Here is a 23,159-nt window from a genome sequence, read left to right on the forward strand (position 1 = left end):
CCGCAGTTTGGTGAACTCTGACCTTCCTTTAGCCTTTCCTTTCCTGTAGCCTGTGGAGCTACTGAAATACCTCATTAAGCTGCTTATGGCCCCACTGAAGGCGCTCTGAGCCGGGAGTGGAGCTTCCAACCGGAGCGGTTCTGAGGGGGCGCCAGGTTCTGAGGGGGCGTCGGGTTCTGAGGGGGCGTCGGGTTCTGAGGGGGCGTCGGGTTCTGAGGGGGCGCCATGTTCTGTTCGACGGGCTTGGTGCTGATCCTGATCAGAGAGGAGGAAGCCTGACCTTTAAACCTGCTAACACCACGGCATACAGCAGGGAGCTGTTCTGGGTCCTCTTCTTTACCATCGGAACCACATGACCGCGGTCCAACCGGACCGTTCGATCCTTTAGAGCGCGGTCCAACCGGACCTTTGGATCCTTAACACCGCAGTCCAACCAGACCTTTGGATCCTTTAGTCGGAACCACATGACCGCAGTCCAACCGGACCTTTGGATCCTTTAGACCGCGGTCCAACCGGATCTTTGGATCCTTTAGACCGCGGTCCAACCGGACCTTTGGATCCTTTAGACTGAACCACATGACCGCGGTCCAACCGGACCTTTGGATCCTTTAGACTGAACCACATGACCGCAGTCCAACCGGACCTTTGGATCCTTTAGACTGAACCACATGACCGCGGTCCAACCGGACCTTTGGATCCTTTAGACCGCGGTCCAACCGGATCTTTGGATCCTTTAGACCGCGGTCCAACCGGACCTTTGGATCCTTTAGACCGCGGTCCAACCGGACCTTTGGACGTTTGGATCCTTTAGCAGAAAGCTGGACCAAACTTCTGAAACGAGCTGATTTCCCAACATCCAGACTTCCTGTTCGGGGGGGGGGGTGCTCATGGTTGGATGGTGCAGATGTTTGTCCCCTAGTGGTCATGATTGGTACTGCACCATGAGGTTCTGAGCATGCCCGGCTCCTCTGGATGTGAGACGCTGTGACGGGCCAACATGGCGGTGGGGAAGGTAACCTTCACCAGGGCAGAGCGGGAGAAGCTGGCTCAGGTCCTCTGGCTGCTCAACTGGATCTCCGTGGTGACCGGCGCTATCCTCTTCGGCCTGGGCTTGTTCCTCAAAGTGGAGATCCAGAAATGGCAGGAAGTGATGTCAGAGCAGGGGATCCTCTACGTGCCGCACATGCTGATCACCACGGGCCTGGCCGCCTGCGGCATCAACTTCCTGGGCGCCCGGATCTGCCTGGACTGCGCCGACACGAACAAGTTCCTGCGCTGGAAGCTGGCCATGATGCCCTACGTGGTCTGCACCTTCTTCTTCACGGCCTGCGTCCTGGCGGGCGCGCTCATGTGCTACGGCGTGCGCGGCCAGCTGGAGGAGTCCCTGTTCCTGGGCCTGAGAAACACCATGAGCTACTACAAGGACACGGACACGCCGGGCCGCTGCTACCTGAAGAGGACTCTGGACCTGCTTCAGATCCAGTTCCAGTGCTGTGGGAACACCGGCTACCGGGACTGGTTCCAGGTCCAGTGGATCGGCAGCCGCTACCTGGACCTGAGCAGCAGCTCTGTGAGCGAGTAAGTGGAGCTGAAGGTGTTTGCTGGTTCTGGTTCTGGTAAGGCTGGGCAGCAGCAATGTGTTTGGTAGAAGTTCTGCTGAATTCAGAGAAGATTTGATGTCTGTGAAACAAAAACAAACCACATGAAAAGGTTCTGATGAAAAGGTTCTGATGAAAAGGTTCCGATGAAAAGGTTGGTAGGAACTGTGGGTAGGAACTGTTGGTAGGAACTTTTGGTGAGGAACTGTTGGTGAGGAACTGTTGGTGAGGAACTGTTGGTAGGAACTGTTGGTTAGGAACTGTTGGTAGGAACTGTTGGTTAGGAACTGTTGGTAGGAACTATTGGTAGGAACTGTTGGTGAGGAACTGTTGGTGAGGAACTGTTGGTAGGAACTGTTGGTGAGGAACTGTTGGTAGGAACTATTGGTGAGGAACTGTTGGTAGGAACTGTTGGTAGGAACTGTTGGTGAGGAACTGTTGGTAGGAACAGTTGGTGATGAACTGTTGGTAGGAACTGTTTGTAGGAACTGTTGGTGAGGAACTGTTGGTAGGAACTGTTGGTAGGAACTGTTGGTGAGGAACTTTTGGTAGGAACAGTTGGTGATGAACTGTTGGTAGGAACTGTTTGTAGGAACTGTTGGTGAGGAACTGTTGGTAGGAACTGTTGGTGAGGAACTGTTGGTAGGAACTGTTGGTAGGAACTGTTGGTATGAACAGTTGGTGAGGAACTGTTGGTAGGAACTGTTGGTGAGGAACTGTTGGTAGGAACTGTTGGTAGGAACTGTTGGTGAGGAACACTTGGTGAGGAACTGTTGGTGAGGAACAGTTGGTGAGAAACTGTTGGTAGGAACTGTTGGTGAGGAACTGTTGGTGAGGAACAGTTGGTAGGAACTGTTGGTTCGAACTGTTGGTAGGAACTGTTGGTGAGGAACTGTTGGTAGGAACTGTTGTTAGGAACTGTTGGTGAGGAACAGTTGGTAGGAACTGTTGGTAGGAACTGTTGGTAGGAACTGTTGGTGAGGAACAGTTGGTAGGAACTGTTGGTAGGAACTGTTGGTAGGAACAGTTGGTAAGAACAGTTGGTGAGGAACTATTGGTAGGAACTGTTGGTGAGGAACTGTTGGTAGGAACTGTTGGTAGGAACAGTTGGTGAGGAACTGTTGGCAGGAACTGTTGGTAGGAACTGTTGGTAGGAACTGTTGGTAGGAACAGTTGGTAAGAACAGTTGGTGAGGAACTATTGGTAGGAACAGTTGGTGAGGAACTGTTGGCAGGAACTGTTGGTAGGAACTGTTGGTAGGAACTGTTGGTAGGAACAGTTGGTAAGAACAGTTGGTGAGGAACTATTGGTAGGAACTGTTGGTGAGGAACTGTTGGTAGGAACTGTTGGTAGGAACTGTTGGTGAGGAACTGTTGGTAGGAACAGTTGGTGAGGAACTGTTGGTAGGAACTTTTGGTAGGAACAGTTGGTGAGGAACAGTTGGTAGGAACTGTTGGTAGGAACAGTTGGTGAGGAACTGTTGGTGAGGAACTGTTGGTATGAACAGTTGGTAGGAACTGTTGGTGAGGAACAGTTGGTGAGGAACTGTTGGTAGGAACTGTTGGTAGGGACTGTTGGTGAGGAACAGTTGGTAGGAACTGTTGGTAGGAACAGTTGGTAGGAACAGTTGGTGAGGAACTGTTGGTAGGAACTGTTGGTGAGGAACTGTTGGTAGGAACTGTTGGTGAGGAACTGTTGGTAGGAATTGTTGGTATGAACAGTTGGTGAGGAACAGTTGGTATGAACAGTTGGTGAGGAACAGTTGGTAGGAACTGTTGGTGAGGAACTGTTGGTAGGGAACTGTTGGTAGGAACTGTTGGTGAGGAACAGTTGGTGAGAAACTGTTGGTAGGAACTGTTGGTGAGGAACAGTTGGTAGGAACTGTTGGTTCGAACTGTTGGTAGGAACTGTTGGTGAGGAACTGTTGGTAGGAACTGTTGGTAGGAACTGTTGGTGAGGAACAGTTGGTAGGAACTGTTGGTAGGAACTGTTGGTAGGAACTGTTGGTGAGGAACAGTTGGTAGGAACTGTTGGTAGGAACTGTTGGTAGGAACAGTTGGTAAGAACAGTTGGTGAGGAACTATTGGTAGGAACTGTTGGTGAGGAACTGTTGGTAGGAACTGTTGGTAGGAACAGTTGGTGAGGAACTGTTGGCAGGAACTGTTGGTAGGAACTGTTGGTAGGAACTGTTGGTAGGAACAGTTGGTAAGAACAGTTGGTGAGGAACTATTGGTAGGAACTGTTGGTGAGGAACTGTTGGTAGGAACTGTTGGTAGGAACTGTTGGTGAGGAACTGTTGGTAGGAACTGTTGGTGAGGAACTGTTGGTGAGGAACAGTTGGTGATGAACTGTTGGTAGGAACTGTTGGTGAGGAACTGTTGGTGAGGAACAGTTGGTGAGGAACTGTTGGTAAGGAACTGTTGGTAGGAACTTTTGGTAGGAAAAGTTGGTGAGGAACAGTTGGTAGGAACAGTTGGTGAGGAACAGTTGGTAGGGAACTGTTGGTAGGAACTGTTGGTGAGGAACAGTTGGTGAGAAACTGTTGGTAGGAACTGTTGGTGAGGAACAGTTGGTGAGGAACTGTTGGTAGGAACTGTTGGTAGGGACTGTTGGTGAGGAACAGTTGGTAGGAACTGTTGGTAGGAACAGTTGGTAGGAACAGTTGGTGAGGAACTGTTGGTAGGAACTGTTGGTGAGGAACTGTTGGTAGGAACTGTTGGTGAGGAACTGTTGGTAGGAATTGTTGGTATGAACAGTTGGTGAGGAACAGTTGGTATGAACAGTTGGTGAGGAACAGTTGGTAGGAACTGTTGGTGAGGAACTGTTGGTAGGGAACTGTTGGTAGGAACTGTTGGTGAGGAACAGTTGGTGAGAAACTGTTGGTAGGAACTGTTGGTGAGGAACAGTTGGTAGGAACTGTTGGTTCGAACTGTTGGTAGGAACTGTTGGTGAGGAACTGTTGGTAGGAACTGTTGGTAGGAACTGTTGGTGAGGAACAGTTGGTAGGAACTGTTGGTAGGAACTGTTGGTAGGAACTGTTGGTGAGGAACAGTTGGTAGGAACTGTTGGTAGGAACTGTTGGTAGGAACAGTTGGTAAGAACAGTTGGTGAGGAACTATTGGTAGGAACTGTTGGTGAGGAACTGTTGGTAGGAACTGTTGGTAGGAACAGTTGGTGAGGAACTGTTGGCAGGAACTGTTGGTAGGAACTGTTGGTAGGAACTGTTGGTAGGAACAGTTGGTAAGAACAGTTGGTGAGGAACTATTGGTAGGAACTGTTGGTGAGGAACTGTTGGTAGGAACTGTTGGTAGGAACTGTTGGTGAGGAACTGTTGGTAGGAACTGTTGGTGAGGAACTGTTGGTGAGGAACAGTTGGTGATGAACTGTTGGTAGGAACTGTTGGTGAGGAACTGTTGGTGAGGAACAGTTGGTGAGGAACTGTTGGTAAGGAACTGTTGGTAGGAACTTTTGGTAGGAAAAGTTGGTGAGGAACAGTTGGTAGGAACAGTTGGTGAGGAACAGTTGGTGAGGAACAGTTGGTGAGGAACAGTTGGTGAGGAACTGTTGGTAGGAACAGTTGGTGAGGAACTGTTGGTGAGGAACAGTTGGTGAGGAACTGTTGGTGAGGAACTGTTGGTGAGGAACTGTTGGTAGGAACTGTTGGTGAGGAACTGTTGGTGAGGAACTGTTGGTGAGGAACTGTTGGTAGGAACTGTTGGTAGGAACAGTTGGTGAGGAACTGTTGGTAGGAACTGTTGGTAGGAACAGTTGGTGGGGAACTGTTGGTAGGAACTGTTGGTGAGGAACAGTTGGTAGTAACAGTTGGTGAGGAACTGTTGGTGAGGAACTGTTGGTGAGTAACTGTTGGTAGGAACTGTTGGTAGGAACTGTTGGTACGAACAGTTGGTGACGAACTGTTGGTAGGAACTGTTGGTGAGGAACAGTTGGAAGGAACTGTTGGTGGGAACTGTTGGTGAGGAACTGTTGGTGAGGAACAGTTGGTGAGGAACTGTTGGTAGGTACAGTTGGTAGGAACTGTTGGTGAGGAACAGTTGGTGAGGAACTGTTGGTAGGAACAGTTGGTAGGAACAGTTGGTAGGAACTGTTGGTAGGAACAGTTGGTGAGGAACTGTTGGTGAGGAACAGTTGGTGAGGAACTGTTGGTAGGAACTGTTGGTGAGGAACTGTTGGTAGGAATTGTTGGTGAGGAACTGTTGGTAGGAACTGTTGGTAGGAACTGTTGGTGAGGAACTGTTGGTAGGAATTGTTGGTGAGGAACAGTTGGTAGGAACTGTTGGTGAGGAACAGTTGGTAGGAATAGTTGGTAGGAACAGTTGGTGAAGAACAGTTGGTAGGAACAGTTGGTAGGAACTGTTGTTGAGGAACAGTTGGTAGGAACTGTTGGGTAGGAACTGTTGGTGAGGAACTGTGGGTAGGAACAGTTGGTAGGAACTGTTGGTAGGAACAGTTGGTACGAACAGTTGTTGAGGAACAGTTGGTGAGGAACTCTTGGTGAGGAACTATTGGTAGGAACTGTCGGTAGGAACTGTTGGTGAGGAACTGTTGGTAGGAACTGTTGGTGAGGAACTGTTGGTGAGGAACAGTTGGTAGGAACAGTTGGTAGGAACAGTTGGTTAGGAACAGTTGGTGAGGAACTGTTGGTAGGAACAGTTGGTAGGAACTGTTGGTAGGAACTGTTCGGTAGGAACTGTTGGTGAGGAACTGTTGGTAGGGGACTGTTGGTAGGAACTGTTGGTCGGAACTGTTGATGAGGAACAGTCGGTAGGAACTGTTGGTGAGGAACTGTTGGTGAGGAACAGTTGGTAGGAACAGTTGGTAGGAACAGTTGGTTAGGAACAGTTGGTTAGGAACAGTTGGTGAGGAACTGTTGGTAGGAACTGTTCGGTAGGAACTGTTGGTGAGGAACTGTTGGTAGGGGACTGTTGGTAGGAATTGTTCGTCGGAACTGTTGGTGAGGAACAGTCGGTAGGAACTGTTGGTGAGGAACTGTTGGTGAGGAACAGTTGGTAGGAACAGTTGGTAGGAACAGTTGGTTAGGAACAGTTGGTGAGGAACTGTTGGTGAGGAACTGTTGGTGAGGAACTGTTGGTAGGAACAGTTGGTAGGAACTGTTGGTAGGAACTGTTGGTGAGGAACTGTTGGTAGGAACAGTTGGTAGGAACTGTTGGTGAGGAACAGTTGGTGAGGAACTGTTGGTGAGGAACTGTTGGTAGGAACAGATGGTGAGGAACAGTTGGTGAGGAACTGTTGGTAGGAACTGTTGGTGAGGAACAGTTGGTGAGGAACTGTTGGTAGGAACTGTTGGTGAGGAACTGTTGGTAGGAATTGTTGGTGAGGAACTGTTGGTGAGGAACTGTTGGTGAGGAACAGTTGGTGAGGAACTGTTGGTGAGGAACTGTTGGTAGGAACAGTTGGTGAGGAACTGTTGGTAGGAACAGTTGGTAGGAACTGTTGGTGAGGAACTGTTGGTAGGAACAGTTGGTGAGGAACAGTTGGTGAGGAACTGTTGGTGAGGAACTGTTGGTAGGAACAGTTGGTGAGGAACTGTTGGTAGGAACAGTTGGTAGGAACTGTTGGTAGGAACTGTTGGTGAGGAACTGTTGGTAGGAACAGTTGGTAGGAACTGTTGGTAGGAACAGTTGATAGGAACAGTTGGAAAGGAACAGTTGGTGAGGAACAGTTGGTGAGGAACTGTTGGTAGGAACTGTTGGTGAGGAACAGTTGGTGAGGAACTGTTGGTAGGAACTGTTGGTGAGGAACTGTTGGTAGGAATTGTTGGTGAGGAACTGTTGGTGAGGAACTGTTGGTGAGGAACAGTTGGTGAGGAACTGTTGGTGAGGAACTGTTGGTAGGAACAGTTGGTGAGGAACTGTTGGTAGGAACAGTTGGTAGGAACTGTTGGTGAGGAACTGTTGGTAGGAACAGTTGGTGAGGAACAGTTGGTGAGGAACTGTTGGTGAGGAACTATTGGTAGGAACTGTTGGTGAGGAACTATTGGTAGGAACTGTTGGTAGGAACAGTTGGTAGGAACTGTTGGTAGGAATAGTTGATAGGAACAGTTGGTGAGGAACAGTTGGTGAGGAACTGTTGGTGAGGAACTATTGGTAGGAACTGTCGGTAGGAACTGTTGGTTAGGAACTGTTGGTGAGGAACTGTTGGTAGGAACAGTTGGTAGGAACTGTTGGTGAGGAACAGTTGGTTAGGAACTGTTGGTAGGAACAGTTGGTAGAAACTGTTGGTGAGGAACAGTTGGTTAGGAACTGTTGGTAGGAACAGTTGGTAGGAACAGTTGGTGAGGAACTGTTGGTGAGGAACTGTTGGTGAGGAACTGTTGGTGAGGAACTGTTGGTGAGGAACTGTTGGTAGGAACAGTTGGTGAGGAACTGTTGGTAGGAACAGTTGGTGAGGAACTGTTGGTAGGAACTGTTGGTGAGGAACTGTTGGTAGGAACAGTTGGTGAGGAACAGTTGGTGAGGAACTGTTGGTGAGGAACTGTTGGTGAGGAACTGTTGGTAGGAACTGTTGGTGAGGAACTGTTGGTGGGAACAGTTGGTGAGGAACTTTTGGTAGGAACTGTTGTTTGAGGAACTGTTGGTAGGAACTTTTGGTAGGAACTGTTGGTAGGAACTGTTGGTAGGAACAGTTGGTGAGGAACAGTTGGTGAGGAACTGTTGGTGAGGAACTATTGGTAGGAACTGTCGGTAGGAACTGTTGGTGAGGAACTGTTGGTGAGGAACAGTAGGTAGGAACAGTTGGTAGGAACTGTTCGGTAGGAACTGTTCGGTAGGAACTGTTCGGTAGGAACTGTTGGTGAGGAACTGTTGGTAGGGAACTGTTGGTCGGAACTGTTGGTGAGGAACAGTTGGTAGGAACAGTTGGTAGGAACTGTTGGTAGGAACTGTTGGTAGGAACTGTTGGTCGGAACTGTTGGTGAGGAACAGTTGGTAGGAACAGTTGGTAGGAACAGTTGTTAGGAACAGTTGGTAGGAACTGTTGGTGAGGAACTGTTGGTAGGAACAGTTGGTAGGAACTGTTGGTGAGGAACAGTTGGTGAGGAACTGTTGGTAGGAACTGTTGGTAGGAACAGTTGGTAGGAACTGTTGGTAGGAACAGTTGGTGAGGAACTGTTGGTGAGGAACAGTTGGTGAGGAACTGTTGGTAGGAACTGTTGGTGAGGAACTGTTGGTAGGAATTGTTGGTGAGGAACTGTTGGTGAGGAACTGTTGGTGAGGAACAGTTGGTGAGGAACTGTTGGTGAGGAACTGTTGGTAGGAACAGTTGGTAGGAACTGTTGGGTAGGAACTGTTGGTGAGGAACTGTTGGTAGGAACAGTTGGTAGGAACTGTTGGTGAGGAACAGTTGGTGAGGAACTGTTGGTAGGAACAGTTGGTAGGAACAGTTGGTAGGAACTGTTGGTGAGGAACAGTTGGTAGGAACAGTTGGTAGGAACTGTTGGTAGGAACTGTTGGTCGGAACTGTTGGTGAGGAACAGTTGGTAGGAACAGTTGGTAGGAACAGTTGTTAGGAACAGTTGGTAGGAACTGTTGGGTAGGAACTGTTGGTGAGGAACTGTTGGTAGGAACAGTTGGTAGGAACTGTTGGTGAGGAACAGTTGGTGATAAACTGTTGGTAGGAACAGTTGGTAGGAACAGTTGGTAGGAACTGTTGGTAGGAACAGTTGGTGAGGAACTGTTGGTGAGGAACAGTTGGTGAGGAACTGTTGGTAGGAACTGTTGGTGAGGAACTGTTGGTAGGAATTGTTGGTGAGGAACTGTTGGTGAGGAACTGTTGGTGAGGAACAGTTGGTGAGGAACTGTTGGTGAGGAACTGTTGGTAGGAACAGTTGGTGAGGAACTGTTTGTAGGAACAGTTGGTGAGGAACTGTTGGTAGGAACTGTTGGTGAGGAACTGTTGGTAGGAACAGTTGGTGAGGAACAGTTGGTGAGGAACTGTTGGTGAGGAACTGTTGGTGAGGAACTGTTGGTAGGAACTGTTGGTAGGAACTGTTGGTAGGAACTGTTGGTAGGAATAGTTGATAGGAACAGTTGGTGAGGAACAGTTGGTGAGGAACTGTTGGTGAGGAACTATTGGTAGGAACTGTCGGTAGGAACTGTTGGTTAGGAACTGTTGGTGAGGAACTGTTGGTAGGAACAGTTGGTAGGAACTGTTGGTGAGGAACAGTTGGTTAGGAACTGTTGGTAGGAACAGTTGGTAGGAACTGTTGGTGAGGAACAGTTGGTTAGGAACTGTTGGTAGGAACAGTTGGTAGGAACAGTTGGTGAGGAACTGTTGGTGAGGAACTGTTGGTGAGGAACTGTTGGTGAGGAACTGTTGGTGAGGAACTGTTGGTAGGAACAGTTGGTGAGGAACTGTTGGTAGGAACAGTTGGTGAGGAACTGTTGGTAGGAACTGTTGGTGAGGAACTGTTGGTAGGAACAGTTGGTGAGGAACAGTTGGTGAGGAACTGTTGGTGAGGAACTGTTGGTGAGGAACTGTTGGTAGGAACTGTTGGTGAGGAACTGTTGGTGGGAACAGTTGGTGAGGAACTTTTGGTAGGAACTGTTCTTTGAGGAACTGTTGGTAGGAACTTTTGGTAGGAACTGTTGGTAGGAACTGTTGGTAGGAACAGTTGGTGAGGAACAGTTGGTGAGGAACTGTTGGTGAGGAACTATTGGTAGGAACTGTCGGTAGGAACTGTTGGTGAGGAACTGTTGGTGAGGAACAGTAGGTAGGAACAGTTGTTAGGAACTGTTCGGTAGGAACTGTTCGGTAGGAACTGTTGGTGAGGAACTGTTGGTAGGGAACTGTTGGTCGGAACTGTTGGTGAGGAACAGTTGGTAGGAACAGTTGGTAGGAACTGTTGGTAGGAACTGTTGGTAGGAACTGTTGGTCGGAACTGTTGGTGAGGAACAGTTGGTAGGAACAGTTGGTAGGAACAGTTGTTAGGAACAGTTGGTAGGAACTGTTGGGTAGGAACTGTTGGTGAGGAACTGTTGGTAGGAACAGTTGGTAGGAACTGTTGGTGAGGAACAGTTGGTGAGGAACTGTTGGTAGGAACTGTTGGTAGGAACAGTTGGTAGGAACTGTTGGTAGGAACAGTTGGTGAGGAACTGTTGGTGAGGAACAGTTGGTGAGGAACTGTTGGTAGGAACTGTTGGTGAGGAACTGTTGGTAGGAATTGTTGGTGAGGAACTGTTGGTGAGGAACTGTTGGTGAGGAACAGTTGGTGAGGAACTGTTGGTGAGGAACTGTTGGTAGGAACAGTTGGTAGGAACTGTTGGGTAGGAACTGTTGGTGAGGAACTGTTGGTAGGAACAGTTGGTAGGAACTGTTGGTGAGGAACAGTTGGTGAGGAACTGTTGGTAGGAACAGTTGGTAGGAACAGTTGGTAGGAACTGTTGGTGAGGAACAGTTGGTAGGAACAGTTGGTAGGAACTGTTGGTAGGAACTGTTGGTCGGAACTGTTGGTGAGGAACAGTTGGTAGGAACAGTTGGTAGGAACAGTTGTTAGGAACAGTTGGTAGGAACTGTTGGGTAGGAACTGTTGGTGAGGAACTGTTGGTAGGAACAGTTGGTAGGAACTGTTGGTGAGGAACAGTTGGTGATAAACTGTTGGTAGGAACAGTTGGTAGGAACAGTTGGTAGGAACTGTTGGTAGGAACAGTTGGTGAGGAACTGTTGGTGAGGAACAGTTGGTGAGGAACTGTTGGTAGGAACTGTTGGTGAGGAACTGTTGGTAGGAATTGTTGGTGAGGAACTGTTGGTGAGGAACTGTTGGTGAGGAACAGTTGGTGAGGAACTGTTGGTGAGGAACTGTTGGTAGGAACAGTTGGTGAGGAACTGTTTGTAGGAACAGTTGGTGAGGAACTGTTGGTAGGAACTGTTGGTGAGGAACTGTTGGTAGGAACAGTTGGTGAGGAACAGTTGGTGAGGAACTGTTGGTGAGGAACTGTTGGTAGGAACTGTTGGTGAGGAACAGTTGGTGAGGAACTGTTGGTAGGAACAGTTGGTAGGAACAGTTGGTAGGAACTGTTGGTGAGGAACAGTTGGTAGGAACAGTTGGTAGGAACTGTTGGTAGGAACTGTTGGTCGGAACTGTTGGTGAGGAACAGTTGGTAGGAACAGTTGGTAGGAACAGTTGTTAGGAACAGTTGGTAGGAACTGTTGGGTAGGAACTGTTGGTGAGGAACTGTTGGTAGGAACAGTTGGTAGGAACTGTTGGTGAGGAACAGTTGGTGATAAACTGTTGGTAGGAACAGTTGGTAGGAACAGTTGGTAGGAACTGTTGGTAGGAACAGTTGGTGAGGAACTGTTGGTGAGGAACAGTTGGTGAGGAACTGTTGGTAGGAACTGTTGGTGAGGAACTGTTGGTAGGAATTGTTGGTGAGGAACTGTTGGTGAGGAACTGTTGGTGAGGAACAGTTGGTGAGGAACTGTTGGTGAGGAACTGTTGGTAGGAACAGTTGGTGAGGAACTGTTTGTAGGAACAGTTGGTGAGGAACAGTTGGTGATAAACTGTTGGTAGGAACTGTTGGTAGGAACAGTTGGTAGGAACTGTTGGTAGGAACAGTTGGTGAGGAACTGTTGGTGAGGAACAGTTGGTGAGGAACTGTTGGTAGGAACTGTTGGTGAGGAACTGTTGGTAGGAATTGTTGGTGAGGAACTGTTGGTGAGGAACTGTTGGTGAGGAACAGTTGGTGAGGAACTGTTGGTGAGGAACTGTTGGTAGGAACAGTTGGTAGGAACTGTTGGGTAGGAACTGTTGGTGAGGAACTGTTGGTAGGAACAGTTGGTAGGAACTGTTGGTGAGGAACAGTTGGTGAGGAACTGTTGGTAGGAACAGTTGGTAGGAACAGTTGGTAGGAACTGTTGGTGAGGAACAGTTGGTAGGAACAGTTGGTAGGAACTGTTGGTAGGAACTGTTGGTCGGAACTGTTGGTGAGGAACAGTTGGTAGGAACAGTTGGTAGGAACAGTTGTTAGGAACAGTTGGTAGGAACTGTTGGGTAGGAACTGTTGGTGAGGAACTGTTGGTAGGAACAGTTGGTAGGAACTGTTGGTGAGGAACAGTTGGTGATAAACTGTTGGTAGGAACAGTTGGTAGGAACAGTTGGTAGGAACTGTTGGTAGGAACAGTTGGTGAGGAACTGTTGGTGAGGAACAGTTGGTGAGGAACTGTTGGTAGGAACTGTTGGTGAGGAACTGTTGATGAGGAACTGTTGGTAGGAATTGTTGGTGAGGAACTGTTGGTGAGGAACTGTTGGTGAGGAACAGTTGGTGAGGAACTGTTGGTGAGGAACTGTTGGTAGGAACAGTTGGTGAGGAACTGTTGGTAGGAACAGTTGGTAGGAACTGTTGGTGAGGAACTGTTGGTAGGAACAGTTGGTGAGGAACAGTTGGTGAGGAACTGTTGGTGAGGAACTATTGGTAGGAACTGTTGGTGAGGAACTATTGGTAGGAACTGTTGGTAGGAACAGTTGGTAGGAACTGTTGGTAGGAATAGTTGATAGGAACAGTTGGTGAGGAACAGTTGGTGAGGAACTGTTGGTGAGGAACTATTGGTAGGAACTGTCGGTAGGAACTGTTGGTTAGGAACTGTTGGTGAGGAACTGTTGGTAGGAACAGTTGGTAGGAACTGTTGGTGAGGAACAGTTGGTTAGGAACTGTTGGTAGGAACAGTTGGTAGAAACTGTTGGTGAGGAACAGTTGGTTAGGAACTGTTGGTAGGAACAGTTGGTAGGAACAGTTGGTGAGGAACTGTTGGTGAGGAACTGTTGGTGAGGAACTGTTGGTGAGGAACTGTTGGTGAGGAACTGTTGGTAGGAACAGTTGGTGAGGAACTGTTGGTAGGAACAGTTGGTGAGGAACTGTTGGTAGGAACTGTTGGTGAGGAACTGTTGGTAGGAACAGTTGGTGAGGAACAGTTGGTGAGGAACTGTTGGTGAGGAACTGTTGGTGAGGAACTGTTGGTAGGAACTGTTGGTGAGGAACTGTTGGTGGGAACAGTTGGTGAGGAACTTTTGGTAGGAACTGTTGTTTGAGGAACTGTTGGTAGGAACTTTTGGTAGGAACTGTTGGTAGGAACTGTTGGTAGGAACAGTTGGTGAGGAACAGTTGGTGAGGAACTGTTGGTGAGGAACTATTGGTAGGAACTGTCGGTAGGAACTGTTGGTGAGGAACTGTTGGTGAGGAACAGTAGGTAGGAACAGTTGGTAGGAACTGTTCGGTAGGAACTGTTCGGTAGGAACTGTTCGGTAGGAACTGTTGGTGAGGAACTGTTGGTAGGGAACTGTTGGTCGGAACTGTTGGTGAGGAACAGTTGGTAGGAACAGTTGGTAGGAACTGTTGGTAGGAACTGTTGGTAGGAACTGTTGGTCGGAACTGTTGGTGAGGAACAGTTGGTAGGAACAGTTGGTAGGAACAGTTGTTAGGAACAGTTGGTAGGAACTGTTGGTGAGGAACTGTTGGTAGGAACAGTTGGTAGGAACTGTTGGTGAGGAACAGTTGGTGAGGAACTGTTGGTAGGAACTGTTGGTAGGAACAGTTGGTAGGAACTGTTGGTAGGAACAGTTGGTGAGGAACTGTTGGTGAGGAACAGTTGGTGAGGAACTGTTGGTAGGAACTGTTGGTGAGGAACTGTTGGTAGGAATTGTTGGTGAGGAACTGTTGGTGAGGAACTGTTGGTGAGGAACAGTTGGTGAGGAACTGTTGGTGAGGAACTGTTGGTAGGAACAGTTGGTAGGAACTGTTGGGTAGGAACTGTTGGTGAGGAACTGTTGGTAGGAACAGTTGGTAGGAACTGTTGGTGAGGAACAGTTGGTGAGGAACTGTTGGTAGGAACAGTTGGTAGGAACAGTTGGTAGGAACTGTTGGTGAGGAACAGTTGGTAGGAACAGTTGGTAGGAACTGTTGGTAGGAACTGTTGGTCGGAACTGTTGGTGAGGAACAGTTGGTAGGAACAGTTGGTAGGAACAGTTGTTAGGAACAGTTGGTAGGAACTGTTGGGTAGGAACTGTTGGTGAGGAACTGTTGGTAGGAACAGTTGGTAGGAACTGTTGGTGAGGAACAGTTGGTGATAAACTGTTGGTAGGAACAGTTGGTAGGAACAGTTGGTAGGAACTGTTGGTAGGAACAGTTGGTGAGGAACTGTTGGTGAGGAACAGTTGGTGAGGAACTGTTGGTAGGAACTGTTGGTGAGGAACTGTTGGTAGGAATTGTTGGTGAGGAACTGTTGGTGAGGAACTGTTGGTGAGGAACAGTTGGTGAGGAACTGTTGGTGAGGAACTGTTGGTAGGAACAGTTGGTGAGGAACTGTTTGTAGGAACAGTTGGTGAGGAACTGTTGGTAGGAACTGTTGGTGAGGAACTGTTGGTAGGAACAGTTGGTGAGGAACAGTTGGTGAGGAACTGTTGGTGAGGAACTGTTGGTGAGGAACTGTTGGTAGGAACTGTTGGTAGGAACTGTTGGTGAGGAACAGTTGGTTAGGAACTGTTGGTAGGAACAGTTGGTAGGAACTGTTGGTGAGGAACAGTTGGTTAGGAACTGTTGGTAGGAACAGTTGGTAGGAACAGTTGGTGAGGAACTGTTGGTGAGGAACTGTTGGTGAGGAACTGTTGGTGAGGAACTGTTGGTGAGGAACTGTTGGTAGGAACAGTTGGTGAGGAACTGTTGGTAGGAACAGTTGGTGAGGAACTGTTGGTAGGAACTGTTGGTGAGGAACTGTTGGTAGGAACAGTTGGTGAGGAACAGTTGGTGAGGAACTGTTGGTGAGGAACTGTTGGTGAGGAACTGTTGGTAGGAACTGTTGGTGAGGAACTGTTGGTGGGAACAGTTGGTGAGGAACTTTTGGTAGGAACTGTTCTTTGAGGAACTGTTGGTAGGAACTTTTGGTAGGAACTGTTGGTAGGAACTGTTGGTAGGAACAGTTGGTGAGGAACAGTTGGTGAGGAACTGTTGGTGAGGAACTATTGGTAGGAACTGTCGGTAGGAACTGTTGGTGAGGAACTGTTGGTGAGGAACAGTAGGTAGGAACAGTTGTTAGGAACTGTTCGGTAGGAACTGTTCGGTAGGAACTGTTGGTGAGGAACTGTTGGTAGGGAACTGTTGGTCGGAACTGTTGGTGAGGAACAGTTGGTAGGAACAGTTGGTAGGAACTGTTGGTAGGAACTGTTGGTAGGAACTGTTGGTCGGAACTGTTGGTGAGGAACAGTTGGTAGGAACAGTTGGTAGGAACAGTTGTTAGGAACAGTTGGTAGGAACTGTTGGGTAGGAACTGTTGGTGAGGAACTGTTGGTAGGAACAGTTGGTAGGAACTGTTGGTGAGGAACAGTTGGTGAGGAACTGTTGGTAGGAACTGTTGGTAGGAACAGTTGGTAGGAACTGTTGGTAGGAACAGTTGGTGAGGAACTGTTGGTGAGGAACAGTTGGTGAGGAACTGTTGGTAGGAACTGTTGGTGAGGAACTGTTGGTAGAAATTGTTGGTGAGGAACTGTTGGTGAGGAACTGTTGGTGAGGAACAGTTGGTGAGGAACTGTTGGTGAGGAACTGTTGGTAGGAACAGTTGGTAGGAACTGTTGGGTAGGAACTGTTGGTGAGGAACTGTTGGTAGGAACAGTTGGTAGGAACTGTTGGTGAGGAACAGTTGGTGAGGAACTGTTGGTAGGAACAGTTGGTAGGAACAGTTGGTAGGAACTGTTGGTGAGGAACAGTTGGTAGGAACAGTTGGTAGGAACTGTTGGTAGGAACTGTTGGTCGGAACTGTTGGTGAGGAACAGTTGGTAGGAACAGTTGGTAGGAACAGTTGTTAGGAACAGTTGGTAGGAACTGTTGGGTAGGAACTGTTGGTGAGGAACTGTTGGTAGGAACAGTTGGTAGGAACTGTTGGTGAGGAACAGTTGGTGATAAACTGTTGGTAGGAACAGTTGGTAGGAACAGTTGGTAGGAACTGTTGGTAGGAACAGTTGGTGAGGAACTGTTGGTGAGGAACAGTTGGTGAGGAACTGTTGGTAGGAACTGTTGGTGAGGAACTGTTGGTAGGAATTGTTGGTGAGGACTTGTTGGTGAGGAACTGTTGGTGAGGAACAGTTGGTGAGGAACTGTTGGTGAGGAACTGTTGGTAGGAACAGTTGGTGAGGAACTGTTTGTAGGAACAGTTGGTGAGGAACTGTTGGTAGGAACTGTTGGTGAGGAACTGTTGGTAGGAACAGTTGGTGAGGAACAGTTGGTGAGGAACTGTTGGTGAGGAACTGTTGGTAGGAACTGTTGGTGAGGAACAGTTGGTGAGGAACTGTTGGTAGGAACAGTTGGTAGGAACAGTTGGTAGGAACTGTTGGTGAGGAACAGTTGGTAGGAACAGTTGGTAGGAACTGTTGGTAGGAACTGTTGGTCGGAACTGTTGGTGATGAACAGTTGGTAGGAACAGTTGGTAGGAACAGTTGTTAGGAACAGTTGGTAGGAACTGTTGGGTAGGAACTGTTGGTGAGGAACTGTTGGTAGGAACAGTTGGTAGGAACTGTTGGTGAGGAACAGTTGGTGATAAACTGTTGGTAGGAACAGTTGGTAGGAACAGTTGGTAGGAACTGTTGGTAGGAACAGTTGGTGAGGAACTGTTGGTGAGGAACAGTTGGTGAGGAACTGTTGGTAGGAACTGTTGGTGAGGAACTGTTGGTAGGAATTGTTGGTGAGGAACTGTTGGTGAGGAACTGTTGGTGAGGAACAGTTGGTGAGGAACTGTTGGTGAGGAACTGTTGGTAGGAACAGTTGGTGAGGAACTGTTTGTAGGAACAGTTGGTGAGGAACAGTTGGTGATAAACTGTTGGTAGGAACTGTTGGTAGGAACAGTTGGTAGGAACTGTTGGTAGGAACAGTTGGTGAGGAACTGTTGGTGAGGAACAGTTGGTGAGGAACTGTTGGTAGGAACTGTTGGTGAGGAACTGTTGGTAGGAATTGTTGGTGAGGAACTGTTGGTGAGGAACTGTTGGTGAGGAACAGTTGGTGAGGAACTGTTGGTGAGGAACTGTTGGTAGGAACAGTTGGTAGGAACTGTTGGGTAGGAACTGTTGGTGAGGAACTGTTGGTAGGAACAGTTGGTAGGAACTGTTGGTGAGGAACAGTTGGTGAGGAACTGTTGGTAGGAACAGTTGGTAGGAACAGTTGGTAGGAACTGTTGGTGAGGAACAGTTGGTAGGAACAGTTGGTAGGAACTGTTGGTAGGAACTGTTGGTCGGAACTGTTGGTGAGGAACAGTTGGTAGGAACAGTTGGTAGGAACAGTTGTTAGGAACAGTTGGTAGGAACTGTTGGGTAGGAACTGTTGGTGAGGAACTGTTGGTAGGAACAGTTGGTAGGAACTGTTGGTGAGGAACAGTTGGTGATAAACTGTTGGTAGGAACAGTTGGTAGGAACAGTTGGTAGGAACTGTTGGTAGGAACAGTTGGTGAGGAACTGTTGGTGAGGAACAGTTGGTGAGGAACTGTTGGTAGGAACTGTTGGTGAGGAACTGTTGGTAGGAATTGTTGGTGAGGAACTGTTGGTGAGGAACTGTTGGTGAGGAACAGTTGGTGAGGAACTGTTGGTGAGGAACTGTTGGTAGGAACAGTTGGTGAGGAACTGTTTGTAGGAACAGTTGGTGAGGAACTGTTGGTAGGAACTGTTGGTGAGGAACTGTTGGTAGGAACAGTTGGTGAGGAACAGTTGGTGAGGAACTGTTGGTGAGGAACTGTTGGTAGGAACTTTTGGTGAGGAACTGTTGGTAGGAACAGTTGGTGAGGAACTTTTGGTAAGAACTGTTGTTTGAGGAACTGTTGGTAGGAACTTTTGGTAGGAACTGTTGGTGAAGAACTGTTGGTAGGAACTGTTGGTGAGGAACTGTTGGTAGGAACAGTTGGTGAGGAATTGTGGGTAGGAACTGTTGGTGAGGAACTGTTGGTGAGGAACAGTTGGTAGGAACAGTTGGTAGGAACTGTTGTTGAGGAACAGTTGGTAGGAACTGTTGGGTAGGAACTGTTGGTGAGGAACTGTTGGTAGGAACAGTTGGTAGGAACTGTTGTTGAGGAACAGTTGGTAGGAACTGTTGGGTAGGAACTGTTGGTAGGAACTGTTGGTAGGAACAGTTGGTACGAACAGTTGGTGAGGAACAGTTGGTGAGGAACTCTTGGTGAGGAACTATTGGTAGGAACTGTCGGTAGGAACTGTTGGTGAGGAACTGTTGGTAGGAACTGTTGGTGAGGAACTGTTGGTGAGGAACAGTTGGTAGGAACAGTTGGTAGGAACAGTTGGTTAGGAACAGTTGGTGAGGAACTGTTGGTAGGAACAGTTGGTAGGAACTGTTGGTAGGAACTGTTCGTTAGGAACTGTTGGTGAGGAACTGTTGGTAGGGGACTGTTGGTAGGAACAGTTGGTCGGAACTGTTGGTGAGGAACAGTCGGTAGGAACTGTTGGTGAGGAACTTTTGGTGAGGAACAGTTGGTAGGAACAGTTGGTAGGAACAGTTGGTAGGAACTGTTGGTAGGAACAGTTGATAGGAACAGTTGGAAAGGAACAGTTGGTGAGGAACAGTTGGTGAGGAACTGTTGGTAGGAACTGTTGGTGAGGAACAGTTGGTGAGGAACTGTTGGTAGGAACTGTTGGTGAGGAACTGTTGGTAGGAATTGTTGGTGAGGAACTGTTGGTGAGGAACTGTTGGTGAGGAACAGTTGGTGAGGAACTGTTGGTGAGGAACTGTTGGTAGGAACAGTTGGTGAGGAACTGTTGGTAGGAACAGTTGGTAGGAACTGTTGGTGAGGAACTGTTGGTAGGAACAGTTGGTGAGGAACAGTTGGTGAGGAACTGTTGGTGAGGAACTATTGGTAGGAACTGTTGGTGAGGAACTATTGGTAGGAACTGTTGGTAGGAACAGTTGGTAGGAACTGTTGGTAGGAATAGTTGATAGGAACAGTTGGTGAGGAACAGTTGGTGAGGAACTGTTGGTGAGGAACTATTGGTAGGAACTGTCGGTAGGAACTGTTGGTTAGGAACTGTTGGTGAGGAACTGTTGGTAGGAACAGTTGGTAGGAACTGTTGGTGAGGAACAGTTGGTTAGGAACTGTTGGTAGGAACAGTTGGTAGAAACTGTTGGTGAGGAACAGTTGGTTAGGAACTGTTGGTAGGAACAGTTGGTAGGAACAGTTGGTGAGGAACTGTTGGTGAGGAACTGTTGGTGAGGAACTGTTGGTGAGGAACTGTTGGTGAGGAACTGTTGGTAGGAACAGTTGGTGAGGAACTGTTGGTAGGAACAGTTGGTGAGGAACTGTTGGTAGGAACTGTTGGTGAGGAACTGTTGGTAGGAACAGTTGGTGAGGAACAGTTGGTGAGGAACTGTTGGTGAGGAACTGTTGGTGAGGAACTGTTGGTAGGAACTGTTGGTGAGGAACTGTTGGTGGGAACAGTTGGTGAGGAACTTTTGGTAGGAACTGTTGTTTGAGGAACTGTTGGTAGGAACTTTTGGTAGGAACTGTTGGTAGGAACTGTTGGTAGGAACAGTTGGTGAGGAACAGTTGGTGAGGAACTGTTGGTGAGGAACTATTGGTAGGAACTGTCGGTAGGAACTGTTGGTGAGGAACTGTTGGTGAGGAACAGTAGGTAGGAACAGTTGGTAGGAACTGTTCGGTAGGAACTGTTCGGTAGGAACTGTTCGGTAGGAACTGTTGGTGAGGAACTGTTGGTAGGGAACTGTTGGTCGGAACTGTTGGTGAGGAACAGTTGGTAGGAACAGTTGGTAGGAACTGTTGGTAGGAACAGTTGGTAGGAACAGTTGGTAGGAACAGTTGTTAGGAACAGTTGGTAGGAACTGTTGGTGAGGAACTGTTGGTAGGAACAGTTGGTAGGAACTGTTGGTGAGGAACAGTTGGTGAGGAACTGTTGGTAGGAACTGTTGGTAGGAACAGTTGGTAGGAACTGTTGGTAGGAACAGTTGGTGAGGAACTGTTGGTGAGGAACAGTTGGTGAGGAACTGTTGGTAGGAACTGTTGGTGAGGAACTGTTGGTAGGAATTGTTGGTGAGGAACTGTTGGTGAGGAACTGTTGGTGAGGAACAGTTGGTGAGGAACTGTTGGTGAGGAACTGTTGGTAGGAACAGTTGGTAGGAACTGTTGGGTAGGAACTGTTGGTGAGGAACTGTTGGTAGGAACAGTTGGTAGGAACTGTTGGTGAGGAACAGTTGGTGAGGAACTGTTGGTAGGAACAGTTGGTAGGAACAGTTGGTAGGAACTGTTGGTGAGGAACAGTTGGTAGGAACAGTTGGTAGGAACTGTTGGTAGGAACTGTTGGTCGGAACTGTTGGTGAGGAACAGTTGGTAGGAACAGTTGGTAGGAACAGTTGTTAGGAACAGTTGGTAGGAACTGTTGGGTAGGAACTGTTGGTGAGGAACTGTTGGTAGGAACAGTTGGTAGGAACTGTTGGTGAGGAACAGTTGGTGATAAACTGTTGGTAGGAATTGTTGGTGAGGAACTGTTGGTGAGGAACTGTTGGTGAGGAACAGTTGGTGAGGAACTGTTGGTGAGGAACTGTTGGTAGGAACAGTTGGTGAGGAACTGTTTGTAGGAACAGTTGGTGAGGAACTGTTGGTAGGAACTGTTGGTGAGGAACTGTTGGTAGGAACAGTTGGTGAGGAACAGTTGGTGAGGAACTGTTGGTGAGGAACTGTTGGTGAGGAACTGTTGGTAGGAACTGTTGGTAGGAACTGTTGGTAGGAATAGTTGATAGGAACAGTTGGTGAGGAACAGTTGGTGAGGAACTGTTGGTGAGGAACTATTGGTAGGAACTGTCGGTAGGAACTGTTGGTTAGGAACTGTTGGTGAGGAACTGTTGGTAGGAACAGTTGGTAGGAACTGTTGGTGAGGAACAGTTGGTTAGGAACTGTTGGTAGGAACAGTTGGTAGGAACTGTTGGTGAGGAACAGTTGGTTAGGAACTGTTGGTAGGAACAGTTGGTAGGAACAGTTGGTGAGGAACTGTTGGTGAGGAACTGTTGGTGAGGAACTCATGGTGAGGAACTGTTGGTGAGGAACTGTTGGTAGGAACAGTTGGTGAGGAACTGTTGGTAGGAACAGTTGGTGAGGAACTGTTGGTAGGAACTGTTGGTGAGGAACTGTTGGTAGGAACAGTTGGTGAGGAACAGTTGGTGAGGAACTGTTGGTGAGGAACTGTTGGTGAGGAACTGTTGGTAGGAACTGTTGGTGAGGAACTGTTGGTGGGAACAGTTGGTGAGGAACTTTTGGTAGGAACTGTTCTTTGAGGAACTGTTGGTAGGAACTTTTGGTAGGAACTGTTGGTAGGAACTGTTGGTAGGAACAGTTGGTGAGGAACAGTTGGTGAGGAACTGTTGGTGAGGAACTATTGGTAGGAACTGTCGGTAGGAACTGTTGGTGAGGAACTGTTGGTGAGGAACAGTAGGTAGGAACAGTTGTTAGGAACTGTTCGGTAGGAACTGTTCGGTAGGAACTGTTGGTGAGGAACTGTTGGTAGGGAACTGTTGGTCGGAACTGTTGGTGAGGAACAGTTGGTAGGAATAGTTGGTAGGAACTGTTGGTAGGAACTGTTGGTAGGAACTGTTGGTCGGAACTGTTGGTGAGGAACAGTTGGTAGGAACAGTTGGTAGGAACAGTTGTTAGGAACAGTTGGTAGGAACTGTTGGGTAGGAACTGTTGGTGAGGAACTGTTGGTAGGAACAGTTGGTAGGAACTGTTGGTGAGGAACAGTTGGTGAGGAACTGTTGGTAGGAACTGTTGGTAGGAACAGTTGGTAGGAACTGTTGGTAGGAACAGTTGGTGAGGAACTGTTGGTGAGGAACAGTTGGTGAGGAACTGTTGGTAGGAACTGTTGGTGAGGAACTGTTGGTAGGAATTGTTGGTGAGGAACTGTTGGTGAGGAACTGTTGGTGAGGAACAGTTGGTGAGGAACTGTTGGTGAGGAACTGTTGGTAGGAACAGTTGGTAGGAACTGTTGGGTAGGAACTGTTGGTGAGGAACTGTTGGTAGGAACAGTTGGTAGGAACTGTTGGTGAGGAACAGTTGGTGAGGAACTGTTGGTAGGAACAGTTGGTAGGAACAGTTGGTAGGAACTGTTGGTGAGGAACAGTTGGTAGGAACAGTTGGTAGGAACTGTTGGTAGGAACTGTTGGTCGGAACTGTTGGTGAGGAACAGTTGGTAGGAACAGTTGGTAGGAACAGTTGTTAGGAACAGTTGGTAGGAACTGTTGGGTAGGAACTGTTGGTGAGGAACTGTTGGTAGGAACAGTTGGTAGGAACTGTTGGTGAGGAACAGTTGGTGATAAACTGTTGGTAGGAACAGTTGGTAGGAACAGTTGGTAGGAACTGTTGGTAGGAACAGTTGGTGAGGAACTGTTGGTGAGGAACAGTTGGTGAGGAACTGTTGGTAGGAACTGTTGGTGAGGAACTGTTGGTAGGAATTGTTGGTGAGGAACTGTTGGTGAGGAACTGTTGGTGAGGAACAGTTGGTGAGGAACTGTTGGTGAGGAACTGTTGGTAGGAACAGTTGGTGAGGAA

The 23,159-nt window shown here is 48.1% G+C and overlaps 1 protein-coding gene across 1 annotated transcript in view; it reads left to right on the forward strand.

Annotated features, from left to right (window-relative positions):
* Positions 1 to 994: 994 nt before the first annotated feature.
* LOC142375628 (photoreceptor outer segment membrane glycoprotein 2-like) overlaps positions 995 to 23,159 on the forward strand; it is an 83,607-nt gene continuing 61,442 nt past the window's right edge. Inside the window, exon 1 of the mRNA XM_075459773.1 lies at positions 995 to 1,578. Coding sequence (XP_075315888.1) covers positions 998 to 1,578 — 581 coding nt within the window. The 5' untranslated portion in view covers positions 995 to 997. The remainder of the gene's footprint in view (positions 1,579 to 23,159) is intronic.

This window comes from Odontesthes bonariensis, chromosome 24, assembly GCF_027942865.1.
Source record: "Odontesthes bonariensis isolate fOdoBon6 chromosome 24, fOdoBon6.hap1, whole genome shotgun sequence".
Lineage (NCBI taxonomy): Eukaryota > Metazoa > Chordata > Actinopteri > Atheriniformes > Atherinopsidae > Odontesthes > Odontesthes bonariensis.